General features: G+C 37.5%; 1 protein-coding gene across 2 annotated transcripts; it reads left to right on the top strand.

Annotated features, from left to right (window-relative positions):
* Positions 1-4998: 4998 nt before the first annotated feature.
* LOC103974054 (alpha/beta hydrolase domain-containing protein WAV2) lies at positions 4999-16555 on the top strand. 2 transcript variants are annotated; one of them, XM_065172900.1, is made up of 8 exons: positions 4999-5358; positions 7075-7110; positions 7206-7284; positions 7412-7466; positions 7540-7656; positions 12857-13021; positions 15524-15776; positions 15853-16160. In XM_065172900.1, the coding sequence occupies exons 1-8, from the start codon at positions 5121-5123 to the stop codon at positions 15912-15914; spliced, it is 1005 nt and encodes a 334-aa protein (XP_065028972.1). In that variant the 5' UTR covers positions 4999-5120; the 3' UTR covers positions 15915-16160. The 2 variants fall into 2 exon arrangements, with proteins under 2 accessions (XP_065028972.1, XP_009387068.1); XM_009388793.3 differs by lacking the exon at positions 15853-16160 and adding an exon at positions 16223-16555 and having other exon boundaries at positions 5000-5358.
* Positions 16556-19415: the final 2860 nt, after the last annotated feature.

Raw genomic sequence — 19415 nt, 5'->3', positions numbered from 1 at the left:
ACACAAGATCACTCCACGCCATCTTCCATAGCATGGGAATAGTTATTCTCGTAGAACTCCGCAAAGATTATGGCTTTGGCATATTAGAGTATACATTAATGACTTTTAAAACTAAATTCCTTCATTATGATTTTTTTTTTTTTTGGTTCGAATTCAAATGACAATATATTACTCATCAGAGTGTTACAAAAGAATGATAACATGAAAAAAATAAAGAAATATACAATGATGGATTCGATATGATTTCTCCTTATATCTTGAATTGAATGATCATCTCAACAAAGATAAATTAATAATAATAATAATAATAATATAATACAATCGTTTCATCCATTGGTTATATCTTTTTCTTCCCTTCTTTTTTTTTCTATAAAATCAAGAATCTTCTCATATCAACTCTATTCATCTTACAAGTCAATCCTTCTTTTTTTCCCCCCTTAACGACCACAATTCAAGTAAACTCTTCTTCATATGTGGATGTCATTTGTACAAAATAAGATAAGAAACCAATTAAAAATTTCCCATCACTTGAAAACTTTGTCGGTGACGTATTCTATAACATGAGGTGCAACCCTAATCTATACATTTAATATGTTAATGGGTTGTATCATGTTCTCAAGACCTAACTGGTCCATCGGACGTGGCTTGATGAAGAAGTTGTGTAGGTGCTGATGGAGACAAGTTAACTAATAAGATATGTGTACCACATCAACTTGGATGAATCATGAACAGTAGTTGAACAAGCGCCACGAATGATTCAATTTGTATGCCTTTGAGCAAGTCAACTGGTATCATAATTCATCTTTAACTGTTCCCATTCCATGTACATAATTCTAAAGGTTGTGACATTTATTTCCTTCCTTATATATGCATAATATCAACATAAAAAGGACTTTATGTACATATTTCAGTAATTATTGCATTATATGTGCAGTTAAACGATCAATACATTCTCCTTTTAAATTCAAAACAAATCATGGCTATTAAATCAATTTCTAGATTGAGCATAAGTAATTTCAGGCCATCCACTTGCATATTTTTCATGATTAGATCAAGTAAAAATTGGTGATGCATATAGGTTTCAAATTCTTGATACAATGTAAGAATCAAAGTAAACTTAGCTCATATATATATATATATATATATATATATATATATATATATATATATATATATATATATATATATATATATATATATATATATATATTACCGCCCAATCGGAGAGCGGACAGCTAATGTGTTCTACTTATTGATTATTGAACAGGGTTTATGGTCGGTCCGTGACCCTTGGATGCCGAAGGCGTCCTTGCGATGATCTTGTAGTTCCTACAGGATAGAGACGATGGGGTTGGTCCATGGATTTTCCTTCTTTTTGCCACATTTCGTTTAAAGGATTGAAGGGAGATAGTGCATCAAGCTATTCGTAAGGGTCAACTTGATCCTCTTCCCCAAGGATCCCAGATGAGGGAACCTTAGGAGAACCGTCGACTCCAACTATCGTCCATGTACGATCCATACTAGATCTGGCCAACTGTCCATCCTACCTCCTCTAAGTTCTTGATAGCCAATCCTTTTATCATATATATATAAATATATATATATGTATATATATATATATATATATGTATATATATATATATATGTATATATATATATATATATATATATATATGTGTATATATATATATATATGTGTATATATATATATATGTATGTGTATGTATATATATATATATGTGTATATATATATATATATATATGTATATATATATATATTTCTCGTCCACATATATAGGTTTAAGCATAATTCTTTTCGAATCAGAATCAAACTAGAACTGAATCGAAATTGGCCCTAAAAATTTCGATTCTAGTACCTAGGTTTTAAAAATCAAAATCGTTGCTTCCATAATTTTATTATTATTTTTTTTAAAATAACTTTAATTTTTATATTTTAAAAAAATTAATTAGAAATATAAAAAATATGACCAAAATCGAACTATAATCATCAATTCCTGATTTAAAAAAACTGAAACTATCGATTCCGAAACTAAAAATTCATGACTATATAAATGTATATATATATATATATATATATATATATATATTAATTTCTTTGATGATAAAATTAAAATAAAAAAAATTAGTACTAAAATATAAATTAATAAATAATTGACAAAAATATTTATATAGTTTAATTTCTTTTGCCTACGTCCACAAAAAAATTACTTACTAGAATAGAATAATAAATTTTAGGAAAGAGAATTCACTTTAGTTAATCCAAATTGAGTTCAAAACTCCTTTTATATTTTCTTGCATAAAATCTAAACAAATTAAATTTTTAAAAATATACCAGAGAAAATTTTAGGAACACACATAGTAATTTTCTTCCAAATTTATACAAAAACATTTAGGAAAATAAGATGTTTATAGAATGATCAATCTTCAGTTTTTAATAATTTCTTTCCTTCTATCACAAATATTTTCATCTTATTCTCCAAGTACCTATTCTTCGAATAACATAAATTCAACTAAGGTTATATATATATATATATATATATATATATATATATATATATATATATATATATATATATATATATATATATATATATATATATATATATATATATATATATATATACTATTCTATAACCTTTGATAATTGTATAATGAGTACTATAAAAGGAGGACATCTATAGGCATATTTTATATTTAGAACTCTCAAACTATTTGTATATTTTTATTTTCTATTTAGAACTAATTTGAATATCGGATGGAGCTTTCCCAATGTATCCTCGATGCAAATTTTGCAAGAACCATCCTGGTGGAAGTAGAAAGTCAAACTCCTCTAGTTTATATTATATTAATGGTACTGGTAAATTATTTTTTATTCTCTATATTATGAAAATAATATGATCTGTGATGTTACTATTTCTACTTGTACAAGTTCATCGTTTTACTCAATATAGATAGTAGCATCTATCTTATGGCTTCGGCCTAAAATTCACCCTAAAGTAAATTTCATCTTAACTTCAAGCGTGAAGATGTTAGGATAAACAGTCGGACCGACTCCATAGTATTAAGCTGACGATTGCTTCATTAATGGGTAAGCAACCAAGATCTTGATAAGCAGAAGAAAGAACAAGGTTGCTTCGGTACATGTGGTGGCCACTCTTCTGCAGTGCATGTGACAGTCACTCTCCACGGCAAGTTGTAAAGGAGCTCACTTACAGTGTCACTCGATCTCAAAGGACGAGAGAGAGAGAGAGAGAGAGAGAGAGAGAGAGAGTTGCTGAGATCCGGGTTCTTTTCAAAGACAAACATATCTACACCTTCCTAAGAATGTAGAACTCAGTACCAACGACAGAAAAAGCTCTGTTACAAAGTCTAATCTCATACAACCAAATAGAGACAACTGAGATCCAAGTTCTATCCACAGCTAGCAGCATGTCTACAGCTACCGGAGGATGGTGGAACTCGGTACCAACTGCAAAAAAAAGCTCTGCTACAATGTTTCAACCTCAAACAATTAGAGAGAGACGACAGAGACCCATGTTCTTCTGTCCGCAGATAGCTTGAGATTGTAGGATTCAGTACCACCTGCAGAAAAAGTTATCCAACAAAGCCCTTTCCCATGTCCATCATGTTCTAGACCTACCTTAAAGGAAGTAGAACTCTGCACCAACCATCATTCATTCTGTTGATGTTGAATCTTCATCTAATTAGATTGCTGTCACAGTCTTTGTTGGAGTTCTTTTCAATCTCAGAAAATTTTAATTAATTAATTAATTAATTAGGATAGTTATAATGACCACCCATAATAAAAGGATATATTCTTTGCAACAATACCCTTCCAAGGCACCTTTTGATCATTTTTCCTAGACATTCTCAGTTCAAATATTTAAATATGAGTATAAATTCCACTTTTTTTTTTTTTAATTTTTTAAAAATCAAATATATAATTTTATCTTGCCATTCGGTTCACTAAAAAGGATTTATATTAAATCACTACTCACAAGACAAGATGGTTGATACCGGTTGAATTTTGAGACTAAAATTTTGATCAATTCCTATGAGATATTGTTTTAAAAACAATATTTTGTGCCTTTATTATTTTTTTAAATTTTAAATTTTAATATTTATTTATCTTAAATAAATTTTAATTTTCTTTGTCAAAATCACACCTACTATTACTCTAAAAAAGAATAAAAGAAAATGATGATGTAATGATGGTTTACTTATAATAATTCATTTTAACTTATATGAGAAAGATTAGTGGTAAGAAAGTGTTAGGTAGTGCAATCGATAAACATCTTGACAATTTATCATTAATCTTTATATATATATATATATATATATATTACTTGTAATAATTCATTTTAACTTCCACGTGAGAAGATCGAAGACAATTGGATAAGTAGTCTGAGACCAGAAATGTAGATCTTCAGAATCCTGCACCATGACAGTTTCTAAACCAATCCAGATGGAGCAGATGTTTTTTTAGAGGCCATGACCCTCCTCCGTCAAGACTTTCAGTAGGAACGGGTGCGGATCACCTGTCTTACTCGACGCAGAATTTGTCGTTCAATTCAACATCCAATTGGAGAGACTCGACCTTTCCGGTGGGTCATTTCGTGGGCCCCGTCGGTTTCTTTCGTGAACCGAAGGAGGACCCTGTTTTCTGCATCGTCCCAGACAGGTAAGCTCCATAGGAAAACGAGAGGGCATGACACCTCTTTCACTGACGTGGCGAAAGATTACTGGTAAGGAGAGACAGGCGGACCTCACTTGTCCTGAACGAGTCCAAAAACAGGAGACAGGAGTGGTCGAACCGTGTCGTTGAGTCGATGCATGAGCCCACCATTTGCTATCGAAGAATGACCCTGTTCCCTGCTACGCCTTAGACAGGAGTAGTCGAACCGTTTCGTGGCGCAAGGTGAGAGGTCAAAAGAGAGGCTCGCATGTGCTTGCGACAGAGCATCTTTACCGTCAAACTGGACGCCCCCGCACGTGCGAGTTAATCTCGCTTTCGCTATCCCCTAGGACGGCGTCTCCGGACCTGGGACCGCGTTCCTTGTTGCCGGCCACCCGTTCGACGGAATTCCCCGGAAGCAACGATGGTTTCGTTCCTGAAGGCGCTGGTTTACGGGGCGGGGGGCGTGGCGGTGGTGGGGATGGTGGCGCTGGTGGCGTTCCAGGAGCGACTGGTGTACGTCCCGGTGGTCCCCGGACTCGCCCGCGCCTACCCCTTCACCCCGGCCCGACTCCGGCTTGACTACGAGGACGTCTTTCTCCGGGCCTCGGACGGCGTCCGCCTCCACGCCTGGTTCATCAAGCACTCCCCTCCGAAGCCAGGTGGGTGCCGGAACCTTCTTGATCTCTCTACAGATCTCTATCAGGATTCTTGCTGTTCTTTTCTTGGGACACCGGTGGATCCCCTTTTGAATTGCACGATTTCTCTTCAACAATGCTGAAATTTAATTTTTATCTTCGAGGAAACGAAAAAAAAAACAGGGTTTTCTACTGTTCGGCGGACGGATCTAGTTTTAGTAAGGTTCCTTGGAGGTGCCTGCTTCATTTCTATGTTTCCTTGTGATCGCCGAGTCTCCTTGTGTGCTTGATCTTAACGAGGAGGAAAAAAGAGAAGAATTTTTATTAGTATTAGTCCCTTGCTTTCTTGTATGTCTTGGGTAATTTTCTTTTGTAGTTCAGCGTCTTGCAAGTTAAGATCAGGGTATCATACATGATGTTCTCGGGTTTAACCTATATTTAGGTTGTAATTATTCGTATAGTTTATGCTTTCTGTTAACTAATATCCGAATCTGGTGACGAACCGCCGTTCTTTCTCTCCATTCCAGTGTCCAACTATTGTTGACGAGGGCATGAAGCTTATTGCCTTCTTCAAATTTCCACAATACTTTTTGCTATATATTTGAATTGTGTCCCATCACTTCCATTATCTTGAAATGCAATGAATGACTTTCTTTCACATTACCGTTGCAGCTATGTTGATTTTTCGTAACAATGGTTGAATTATCTTATCAAAAACTTAATTTTTGTTTGTTGGTGTTAAAACAGTTAACATGATGAAGGAGAACATCAGTTGTTGTACCATGATAAACAATTAATATGGTTTCATTTTAACATGTAACCTGATAAAGAGTTAACATGTTAGTTATGCAACTGGAGTAGCATAGATATGTAGGATTTCATTAATAATTGCCTGCTGTAAGAACATCAATTGTTGTACCATATATTGTTTTATGATAAATTAAAATGGTTTGTGCAATCACAACAACTTAATACAGGTATTGGTTTAAGAGAAAAAAGTTTGATAGTGGATGAAAATGAAGAACAAAGGAGTGGAATGGTGTGGAGATCGCCTCAGGAAGTATTTCAGGAAGACTGAATGAAATTTATCTTGAGCATTGTGCATCAGCACTTGATTGAAGAATTTTACTTGAAATGGCTGGAGAAAGACCTGATATGCATCAAGAAGACAACAAAATATAAAGAACAACTAATTAGATATCAGAGATGTAGATATCGAAAGATTAATCCATTAGCGACTCTGCCATCTTATGCAGTGGTTGAGAAATTAGGTGTTATAGGTGAAGCTGCATGGGATAGTTATATGCATGAAATTACGGTCTTTCTTTATTCTGACTAACTGGCCTCATAGTTCAAGAGTGAAATATTAATTTTTATGAGTTATGACTTATGATACAAACAAGTTTCATTTGATTGCAATTTTGACTTTTCCCTGGTAATGATTACTGGGATAGTATCTATGACCTACCTAGAATGATGGATAAGATTGCTGCTTTTTTGGCATAAGCTTAGTTGGATCCTCACTGTGTAAACTTCGCCTGCTATGGTGGAGGCACTGCAGTAACTTGTGCTCGAGCCCTATTCAGTATAGGTTTTTGTTTTGGCTTCATGAATAGGTTAATAACCTGTTGAATTTTTTTCCCTCAGCAGTTCAGTCAGTGTAACAAGAAGACATATATATTCTTTTGGCACTTCAATTACCTCTTCCCCTTTTGTGATTATCATATCCTTGTTCTGCAGGTCCAACGATACTCTTCTTCCAAGAAAATGCTGGCAGTATCCTGAAAATTTTTATCTCTAGGAGGATATATCTTGTAATTCAGTTGTTGTTGGATTTTGCAATATTGGAGGCCTTAAACCCAGTTGCTTAGATATTGCTCACCGTCTTGAATTTGTCCGGATAATGATGCAGAGGCTGCAATGCAATGTATTCATGCTTTCATACAGAGGGTATTCTTTTGCCCCATGATTTACCAGTGTCTTGATTGTTGCTATCTGAATTTTGGCAATTAATACAGTGTATGCCATTTATGTTTGTGTTTGTGTAACCATGAAAAATGTATGCATGATACAACAGGTATGGAGAAAGTGATGGTCACCCATCACAGCATGGCATTATCATGGATGCTCAGGTTTGTTGATGTGTGTTTTGTTTTCTCATGTTATTGGATTATTTATGATAACTGGGGTTCTATTTCTTATTAGGCAGCATTAAATCATCTAACACAGAGAAAAGATATTGACACATCAAGAATAGTTGTCTTTGGGAGATCTTTAGGAGGTGCAGTTGGAGCAGTGATTGTAAAAAATAATCCTGATAAGGTATATATTTAAAACCAGCTATTTGTTTCTGCAAGCTATGTAGTTGTTGCTTTAGATGCTATAGTTGTAATATTGAACTGTAGTATCAAGTCATTGTTCTTCTTGAATGATTGTTCAACAATTACCATTTGTTGTCTGTTATGCCTGAAATCTTCTCCTTTTTCTTTTTTGATGTCTAGTTTGCTTTTTTCGCTTGTATGAGTTTTAAATGCATAGAATATAAGGTAAGTTTCCTTACTTGGAAATGTGTCCTTGCCTTGGTTGTATTGCTCATATAGCATCTGGATTCTGACATACTGTCACAGACTTAGCTGGTTTTGCCTAAGTTGTGCGGCACCCTTGCGTGTCCGTCCGCAAAGGTTAGGCTCCTCGAAATCTCCTATGGTCTCTTATGACCTACAAAAGAGAAAACGGGTTAGAGAAAGCGCCTCACTCGGGATCCACAAGAAATCATTTCAGGAAACACTTTATAACCAATGCAAATTACAAATAGACTTCACAAGTTCTGAACGGTCGCACAACAAAGGATCCAAAATAGTCCACTACAGACCGAAATCCCCACAAGTGCCTACATGACAACCTTTGTTTGTAAGCTTAGGACGACCACCAAACCCAACTAAAATGGGGCTGTTAAGCCTTCGACCGTCCCTCTACATGCTGTACCGAGCATGAACAAACCAAGAGACACAGACATAAATGAGCATTACATTAAACACCTCGTTTACAGTTTTGTCCGTGACATTCTCCCTCACTTATTTTTTCAACGTCCTCGTCGAAGCCTTTGCCGACGTTGTAACTCCTCACCTTTGCTGAATCTTCAATCTTCTGCTCCAGCTACAATGCACCTCCTGGCTCCCAGCTGTTCTCCGCCGCTGTTGTTGAGTGGTCGAACTTTTGATCCGCCATGCTGCTTCAACTCGCCAATGACTCTGACTCTAGTATAGGGTTGGCTGAGTTGTGTCGATCCCTGTTGGTTCCTGCGGATCATTTAGATGAAGGAAAAGACCATCCTTACCATGTGCCAGTCTCTCAAATGCCTCATGCTACTTGAACTGAGTGGATGCTTGTTGGAGCTTTAACGAGCATCGCCTCGCAAACTTTTGAAGTTTTTGAGTCCTTTCTCCATAAAATTTGCCTATCGACTCTTCTTTCACTTAGTTGTCACTTTCAAGTAGGTTCGTATCACTTTCACTTTTGATTGACATTCTATTTAGAAATGAAGCGAATAATCTACTCTCAGTAGCACTGATCACAATTGGTGAGGATTTGACAACTATTGTCTTCAATTTGATTTCTTCGAAGGGTCTTTGAACATGTTTAAAGCCCCTCTACTGGATAGATAAGAGATTTGGGGTACTCAGTTTCACCCATTCTTTTAAGAGTTAAGAAGACAATGGTTACTTGACTTCGCCCGCCTCCTCGAGGGTTGTACTGGCCTTCGCCTACTCTTTGCTCACATTTCTGAAGTACTTGAAGTGTTTGCACTCCTTGCGTTTAGTTAGTTACTGTGATTCATCTTCTCCAATGCCATCGAACTTTTGAAATGCAAGAAGTTTTCACCGCAACTTAGAGTAAGTCTCTGATAGCTTTGGTCGCCTCTGAGATTATAATGTCTTCTCCATCAACCCAGTCGCCTACTCCACTGAGTATCAAATGTACAACACCGCGTACTGCCTGCTTCGTTCCTTGGTCGTACACTCTTGCATCGACCCGAAGTTCTCAACTTTTAGCTATCTTGACGAGAAGCTCGTTGACACCGGTCTTACGAAGTTCCCTGGCCTCTGCCCTTCAGCCTTATCTTGGTACTTGGAGTTTGCCTTTGCATTCTCCACTTCCTCGGCCTCTTTCATGACCAAGCCTTTCCCCTCATGAGAGCAAGGGGTCGATGACTTCATGGAAATCCCGTCTCTATGATACCATGGCACTGCCATGCCCATGGCCCTACTATCCGTCGCCTCACATCTACATCCATTTCTTCGCGATCAATAGATCTGTCTTTGTGGCACTCCTCTGAGTCCACCTCCATTCTAACCGATGCTTGGTTTTGGGTAGCTAAGTTCCTCTGGACTCGTCGTCATTTCTTCGCCCCTTTTGACCCCCTGCTTCAATACCTCTGTGTTCTCTAAGTAGTTCCCCTTGGTCGATGGTAAGATAGACTACAACTCCCATGCATGGCCTCTACCATCATGTTGCAGGGTTCGCATCGATTCTGTTCTCCTTAGCTTCCTTGGTAGCAACGTTCGCTTACTTGGCTTTATCCTCTGACTTGGCTGGCTCTCTTAAGCGAATATGGGCTTTGGAGCAGTCCAACTCTCCAGCCGCTCGATCATACCATTGCATGATCAAGTCCCTCCTATGGGACTCACTGGTACTTCCATTTGAACTTTTCTCTCAGTGGTACACAGCCCTTATATGCTGATGACCAAGGCTTTCATCCGATGCACACACGGAAGACTCGCCTTTGTGGTACCATGGCTTTCACTCCTTGAATTCATAGCCATTCTTGCCGTCGTATTGTTCACCGATGTGGAGCTCCTAGTAACTCCCGATTATACCTTCGTATGATATAGTCCCTCACGGGACTAGATTCGTGTGTATCACATTGCCACAAACTGTTCCACCATGATTCGCTGCACCATGTCACTTCCTGGTGACATCTCCATTGCATTCTGATACTTGTGGGATGAATTCGGATTGTGATCCCTCAATGTGTGGCCTCTTCCATCTTCGATTGTGTTCGCTCCTTTGGCAATCGACCTTCGTCCATCCGCTCTCGGGTCACACTCAGACGAAGCACAGCTCTAGGACAGTTCGTCGCATAGTAACTCTCGAAGTCTACCGACTTCGTTGAAATTGGTGCACCATTGTCTGGATCCTAGGCCCTTGCCCCTACCAGCATAATCTTTGTTGCGCACCATTTCCTTCATAGCAACTTGATTGGCAGCACCGTGACATATTCTTCAAGAGTACCCACCTCCGTGTCCTCTTGCCCCGTGCCAAGGCCTTCTGAACCCAACTTCGCCTTCGCAAGTTAAGTCGCCTTAGTTCCTCTGTCAAATTGTTTCTTCGAGGAAAGGTACATGTGCCTCGAAGCTCACTTCGTCTTTAGCACAATGCAGGATGAGCCCGCTCCATCAGAATGAGGGACCCATGAAACGACATGATCCTGCTCTTGCCTCTGCAAGAGTTCATGTCCTTGACCTATATCCAAGGAAAGCTCTGTGCCTCCGCTCTGTGTTCCATCTTCTATGCCGGCTCCCTTTATGCGGCTTAGGTACTTCGCCAAGTTACACCCAAGTTGCTCTGCTCCTCGATTTGCATTGGGTTGATGGTGGCCCTCGTGCCCACCATTCCACGGGTCAGTCCTTCGTTGAGTCCGATCTCTATATCGACTCTGAGTGTACCTTCATCTTGTGTTGCCTTGGGTCGCTCCCCCATTTGATCTCGCAATGCATTCCCTAATGCATTATCTCAAGCGAGATCATGCGACGACTGCTCGTCTCTCGTTCGGTCCGTTGATCTTTGTGAAGTTATTTTGAGGTACTCCTCAACATGTGCGGTCCGTTGCACATGGTTCTCCCTCTGGAGAGTCGGGACTTATCCCTCCTGGATATCTGTCTCATTGGAGCAACTTTTCTCTCCGCTTCCTTCTCTCTGAAAGTTTCGGAGACCACCATCCCCTTGGACTACTCCGCCTTGCTAAACAAATTGTGTATTGTTCTGCCTCCCGCAAACGTACTTGCTAGATTGTGACTCCACGTCAATATAGCCCCTGCTGCACCCCTCAAGGCCTAGCAACATGCTGAACTCGCTGCACACTTCAGCCTCCTACGGACGTATCCTTCTAATGCTAAAGAGAAAGTTTCAATGCTCCATGGCGCCGAGTTTCGGTCGCCTTGGGATGGCCACAAACACTCCATCGTTCGTATACAAGCCTTTGCATGAGTATTGAATTCTTCGAGTTAGCAATTCCCCTCACCTCTGTGAGCTTTGCACAACTCTTTCAATCGCTGAACAACCTATGCCACCTTACATGGTTTCATCCTTTACCAAGCGCCTAGCTTGCCTTGAGCACCATCAAGTATGGTTGCCAACGCTGAGCTGTAGCTCAAACTCAGCCATCCCAACCTTTGTGCGTTATACATTCTTCCCAGCTTACTGGTCCTCGTGATGCCTCTTGCGTGAAGGGTTGACCATTCCTCTAAATGCCAATCTTAGATGCCCGCTTCTCTGAGCGACTCCTTTTCCCTACATCTCCATGCCCACTTTCCCCTAAACGGTGGCCCGTGCTAGCTGCCCTCAACGCAGCCCCGCTAGGTCCCCTACGTTTGTATGCCAAGTGTTTTTATGAGTGCTTGTCTCGCTCTGAGACCATCTGTCACGGACTTAGCTGGTTTTGCCTAAGCTGTGCGACACCCTTGCATGTCCGTCCGCAAAGGTCAACATCTCTGAAACCTCGTATTGTCCCTTAGGACCTACGAAAGAGAAAACGGATTAGAGAAAGTGCCTCACTTAGGATCCACAAACAATTATTTCAGGAAATACTTTATAACCAATTCAAATTATAAACAGACTTCACAAGCTCTGAACGATTGCACAACAAATAATCCAAAATGGTCCACTACAGATCGAAATTCCCATAAGTGCTCACATGACATAACTTTTGTTTGTAAGCCTAGGACGACCACCAAACTCAACTAAAATGGGGTTGTTAAACCTTCGACTGTCCCTCTACATGCTATGCCTAGCATGAACAAACCAAGAGACACAGACATACATTAGCATTACATTAAACACCCCGTTTACAGTTTTGTCCGTGATAATATGCTGGCGAATTTTAACACTAATAGTCCTGTTTTTCTTTTGAACCTTTATCTAATAACAAAGGATTTGCAAGACCAACTTTTGTTGATCATTGAGAAAAAAAAAAGAAGATTATTAATGGTGTATCCTGTAGTATTTGACTAGATTGATGACTTATTCAACATTTTTTTTTGTTATCGTTTCTGTAAAGTTTAGAGTGGTTTTACACTAAATGTATGCCTTAATACCACATTAAGATGCCTTTTAGCTCTTCATTGCCTGCACATGGTCTGTAAATGTTTTTTTTTTGTGAACATATTCTGATGGAATTTATTGGTAGTTTTGCAAATTGTATGCTTTCGACTATAATGGTCTGAATATTTAATGCTCGTTCCAGGTTTCTTCTCTTCTATTGGAGAATACTTTCACGTCTATCTTGGACATGGCTGGCATTATGTTCCCTTTCCTAAGATGGTTTATTGGCTGCAGTGGGTCAAAAGGTCCAAAGATTCTCAATTGTATTGTACGCTCACCATGGAGAACCATTGATATCATCGGCAAGGTAAGTATCCATATCCATGGGAAACTCTGCTGAGCTAGGTCATGGATCTTGTTTTAAACTGTCACTTTCTCTGGGAGTGTTTATAGTAGATTAAGCATTCAGAAATTCCATTCATATTGCAGACTAGTTAACATCTTATATCAGCTTGAACTGATTAACTTTTCTTTCCATATGAAAATGTAAATTGCTTTATGCATAAAAACAGCAATAAGAGTTTTTCTTAATATCTGGGATGTTAATTTAATTTATATGTAACTTGCTTTTTGTGATATGTCCTTAGAGTTAGTAATCATAATTTCTTAATACCTGGAATGTTAATTTAGTTTGAATATAACTCGCTTTTTGTGATGTCTTAGTTGATCATAACAGATTTTTTCTTTTGTTTATTTAAAATTGTAGTTTATCAATATGTTAGAATATAACGTTTCATTCTTCAAAACCGGTTTAGATTGAAGCAGATAAAGAAGCTGAGAAAGTGCAGATTTTAGCAACAGGAAAGCAGTCATATGAAAGAATTATATCCATTTCATTTTTCATAAAAGAAAAAGTACCATTTGGAAGATAAGAACCAAGTGTTACTTCTTGTAACCCTTCAGATGCAATGCAAGTAATATTGCAAGGGTCTTGATACACTAATTTACCCATTTCAATTTGGTATATTCACCACATTATCTCCTTATGTGGAATCAATTAGCTGATAGAAACTGCTTCATCTTGTGCCGACCATAATTTGGGAGCTATGTTGTGAAATAATTGTATGTTTCTAATGGAGTAATAGTAAATCTAAACTCAAGTGGACCAGTTTTTCAATGCAACTCTTTTAATAACTATTTGACAGCCATGATATCATACAGTTTAGAAGTGTAGTGTATATTACTTATTGCGAGATATGAACCTGTGAAGTTTGGCTGCATTGATATCCATATCGACATGTTCATGTGTTAATAAGATGTAATCAATTGGAAAGGATTGAGATTATCTGTGTTGGATATAACACTGCCATTATCTCATGATTTGTATTTTACTGGTTATTTGTAATAAGTTACCATTTGAGTTCACATGATCTGCAACAGCATGCAGCTCCAAGGACACTAGATTAAGAACAGAGCCATAACAAAATAGTCTTTATTGAACTTTGTTAATATTAGCAAAAATTTTCTTTTGCCATTAAAAAGAGTAATATGAGCTTTTTATGACTTAATAAAACAATCATTGATTCAAATCTCAATCTCGTACGAATACTTGCTAGTGGCCAGACCTATATGGTACTAGCTAGTATGGTTCACATTTCAACCTTTGATATGGGCGGTGTCAATTCTAGAGAGAGGTTGGGAAGGAGTGAAAAAATAGGAGGAGGCGGTGGAAAAGAAGGGGAAGAACAGTAGGAGGCATTGAAGTAGTTGGAAACACAGTAGGAAGGAGGCGGCTGCCATGATGCCACAGGTTGGAAGGATGAGGAGGAGGAGAGCGAAAATGCTCAAGATAAAGAGAGAGAGAGAGAGAGAGAGAGACAGAGAGAGAACAAGGGAAAAAAGAAAAAAAAAAAAACAAAGAAAGTTGTGACGAGAGAATAAGGAAAAAAAAGGGGAAAAAAATGAAGAAAGTTGTGACAACTGTTGGACATTAGGAAAAAGGTACTGGCAGTGGATGGTGATCTTATCATCTGGTACAGTATGGTACCTGTCTAGTAAACCTGGCCTGGTGAGCTTACTGAATAGTACAACACATATCAAACTGAACCAGATGAAATCTTCTGATCCACGTCCCATTTGACTGTTGGATTGGTAAATCCAGCCATGATCAGCAATCGAGGCTTTATTTTTCTATATAAGACCATGATCAGCATCTCAGCGAGCAGATGAATAGGAAGGTGTTAGGGAAGAGATGAGAACAGAAATACAGGAAGAAATAACTAACCTAAACAAAACTCATCATTTGAAGGATAATCTTATTAACAAATTCTAATCTAATCCAAAACGTATTACAAATAGGTAAGAATCATAGCCTAAGGACTAATCTTAATAAAGAACTCTCAATAGAAATTGTCCTAATTAAAAAACTGCACAATAAGGCACCTTCGCGAGATTGTCCCAGACAATGAATCTCAACATATTTATGACAACTCAATAATTGGATGAATATCTACCTGAGTAAAGGAAAAATTGAGCTGAACACAATTTGATATAATCTTAGACTTAAACAGACTGAACTGGCAAAGACTTGGCTGCGAGTTGTCCTGCATCATGACACCAGTGTTCAACATCTCTCAGATCAAATTTATGGGACCTCCTGAACATGAACCATCCTTCTCAATCAGGAACCTGGTGATCATCTATAACAATTCCAGAGCTCTCCATAGTTTCCATCACCTTCAAGAAAGAGCTTCGTCTTTGGATCATATATTTTCATGTTTAAAAATCGGACTTCCATTTTTTACCTAGGTGCTTGTTTTAATACATGGCTCTTGCAGAATTTACTTACTTGTTCTGTTCTGTGATGCAGATTAAGCGGCCGATTCTATTTCTATCTGGTTTGCAAGATGAGTTGGTTCCCCCTTCACACATGCAGATGCTGTATTCTAAAACTGTAGAAAATAATTGGGATTGCAGATTTGTAGAATTTCCAAATGGCATGCATATGGATACATGGTTCTCTGGTGGAGATAGATACTGGAGAACAATCCAGTTGTTTTTGGATCAGTATGTTCCTGAGATAAAGGAGGGCAACTTGAACTGCCAAGTTGATGATGACAAGGGTAATCCATCTGATTAGATCTTTTACAGCTGTGTGATCTGAAGCTGACAAATTTGATGAACTTTGATATCATGTAGATAATGCTTTTGAAGTATATACATGCATGTTCCGTCACATTGGTCCTCTGCAAAGTGGTTGACTCTTGGTGATTACTGAAAATTATTGCGCAAAGGGCATGGAACAAGATTTACGAGCATGACACGAACTTTGCCGTTGGTATCTATTAAATTTATAAACTAACAAATATATCATGGTAGCTTCCTCACTATCTTTGGTCGATGTGAAAAGGGAAACAAGGTAAGGTTTCCAGAGTGGTTAATCCCACACAAGCAGGAATTTATATGACTGAAAGATGTTTTGTTATATTGTTGCTTTTGTATCGTTAGATTTTGTCTTGAAGTACTCTTCTCTTGCTTCTTCATGACATATGGTTCCATGCCCTCATAGATGGTGATGCAGCAGGATGATGGGCCATGTTTGCTGTTGAAAAGCTCGTCAAACACTCGAATAGTGTCCCAGATGCTCCAGCAATTTTATTCTCTAATGGGACCATCAATCAGGTTCATTATTCAGTTCACCCCGGCAATTTAACTAATTCTTCCTGTAATTGCCCAGAAGGTGCCGAATTTTGTCTCTGATCTTGTCTCTTAAACCTTCACAATATTGACACATATTGTTACATGAAATGGTGCTGAAATTTTGATTTTTGCCGAGACAAACATTATACTTGTATTTTTGAACACAATCATCGGAAAGTATAAGTTTTTCTTTTGGATTCAACATATGAATTTTGTAATTGGAAGAAGATGATTGTTTGTTGTTCTTGCTAGGGGTTTAAATAGGTGTTCGAGTACTCGCCTAGGTGCTCGGGTGAGGCAAGGAGAGGCTCGAGCGTCTCAGGCTTGACCAAGCGACGCGCTTTAGTGAAGCATCGCATAAGCGCTTGCTTGAACCCAAGCACTAGATACCTCGGCTGAGCGCTTGGTTCAAACAAAGTAACCTCGTGTGTGACCTCAATCCATAAACCCTAGCGTAGCTATTGCCTTCATCGTCGATGCTTCCTTTGTTAGGACCGAAATTGGTACTAAGAGTGGGGGGAGGGGGGAATTAGTGCTTTCGTAAAACTTCATTCAATAAAATTGTATCGGAAAGATGTTTAACTTAAAAAATGTACGAAAGTGTAACGAGTGCAGTAAGAGTAAGAAATCAGTTTGCAATGTAAATAAAAAGCGTAAAATAAATACAAACCATATTTTATAGTGGTTCGGTCGTCTCAACCTACGTCCACTCTCGATTCCTCTTTACTCAAGGCCACTAGCTTTCACTACCGATCTTCTTTCCAACGGGCGAAGATCAACTACCCTTATAACTCTTTCTCCTTTTCACAAGCTCACGAGAGAACCTTTACACCTCTCTCTTTTAGACCTCATTCATCCCTTAAAAAGCTTTTAACTCTAGGAGGAAGAGACTCACTAACTTTAAAGAGATTACAATACTTTTTTCTTAAGTATATTTTCCCCCTTTTCTATTCAATTTTATACTTTTCCAAGCAGAAATAACTAGGGTATTTATAGACCCCAAATGACTTAAAAAATAGAGCAAAAAAAGGTTTCATCCAGGGTTTCCCGGGTATTGGCGGTACCACTACATGCAGCACTAACATTGGGCGGTACCATTGCCTGACACGTTGACACTGGGCGGTACCACAGCCCAGTCTGGTGGTACCATCGCCTGATAGTATGAAAAAGTGTACTCTTAACTTTTCCAGCTCACAGGTGGTTCCAAACCTTGAGTCACCGAATGAGCCTTCCACTTGGCCCAAAACAATCCCAACTCAGGCCCAATGAGCCCCTAATTGAGTTAGTATGGTTACACCAAAAACTAACTCAATTATGACCTAACTATGGCCAATTAATTATAGTTAATCCTGCACACTTAACTCAATAATATGGATTAGATCAATTAACCCATCAATTGACTTCATCATCAAAATCCGAGATTCAACAATTGAAACCCTAACTACGACAATTAAGGCTAGACAATTACAATGCAAGCAATCCTAGTTGTCCGGCATGTCAATTGTTTATCCGAACTCTCAATGAACTTCCGACGATCTTCCGGCGAGCTTTCAGCAAACTCCCGGTGAGCTTTCGGCAAACTCTCGATGAACTTCTAGCGAGCTTTCACTGCATTGACGATCCTTTAGTGTATCCCTCGATTCAATCCTTCGGTGGATCGAGATAGCACTTCTTGCTTCTCTTTTGAGATGAGCAAGCTAGCAAGTTTTTCCTCTCTTTACGATGTGCAAGTTTGCAATCTTTGCTTCCTTTTTTAGATGAGCAAGCTAGCAAATTCTTCTCCTTGAAATGTGCAAGTTAACAAGTTTTTCTCCTTGAAATGTGTAAGCTAGTACTACTTTCTCACCCTTTGTTATTGTCAAAATGATGGGAAGAATATAATTTTGTAATTATTTTTCCTTTACATCAATTTTCACATCATAATAAAGATAAATTTAAATCAAATATGATGAGGTATACACTTTATGAATACAAGGAAGTATCATAAATAAATCATGACATGAAAGATATAATAACAAAGATTATTTGAATACCAAGAGATATGATTCATTTTGACAAATCACTTCTTTTGTAAATAGCAAAAAGAAACATAGAAGATCAAATACTAGACAATCTTTAAAGGAAATTTTAAGTCATGAATTTTGAGAAATTATGAGAAAAATCATGATTCATATAAAATCTTAAATAAAATCCAAGAATCATATGAGAATAAAAAGTAAAAGATCTTGATTCATAAAAGAAAATCTCAAGTTATAATTTCGAGAATTGAAGATCATGATATAGATAAAACTCATTCAAATTTAAATCATCAAATCATGAAAATCACTTTCAAGAAATCCAAAATGACATAAATAGATTTATCAACTACTTATTGAAAAATTTAATAAGTTTTTAGGGATAGAATCATTTTCAAGAAAAATAATGCATTCCTCTATGTGATTGATTTCATACAAGCATACCATTGTTTTCTAAGCCAAAACCATGCATTATCGTTTAAACTCGAAAAACAAGCTTCATCATGAAAATCATTAAGATAAACATTTAAGCATTCATAGAATTAATTTTATTTGGTATGCAAGCATTAGATTTAAATTTATATCACTTATTTCATAAATACTTAAAGAGTTATTTCTACTAACATAGCATCTTCAAACAAAAGATTCGATTTGTTAAAAATCGTTTTAATTCCAATGATCTTTCTTTTATTATTATTTGTTGTAGTAATACATTTTCCTTTTTCAGTGAATTTAACTCATTGCATTTAGTATAAGGAGTTAACATGCAATTGTTATGCTTAGTTTTAATTTTTCAAAATCACTAGAAAGAAAAGAATGATTTTTTAATATTTTTTTAATTTCTTACTAACTAATTTAAAAACAACTCATGAAATGCATCAAGTAATTTCATAGTAAAAAAAAGGGGTTTTGGTTGAGTCACTTACCTTGTTGTCGCAAGCCACTAAGGAGTAGTTCGCCACTTTGTATTTATTATTTTACTCCTCGTCTTTTGATGCACTCGTTTCATCCCAAGTCATATTGAGTGCTTTCTTCTTCTCTTTGACA

The sequence above is a fragment of the Musa acuminata genome, chromosome BXJ3-11, assembly GCF_036884655.1.
Source record: "Musa acuminata AAA Group cultivar baxijiao chromosome BXJ3-11, Cavendish_Baxijiao_AAA, whole genome shotgun sequence".
NCBI lineage: Eukaryota > Viridiplantae > Streptophyta > Magnoliopsida > Zingiberales > Musaceae > Musa > Musa acuminata.
This window is presented reverse-complemented; position numbering and strand designations above follow the sequence as displayed.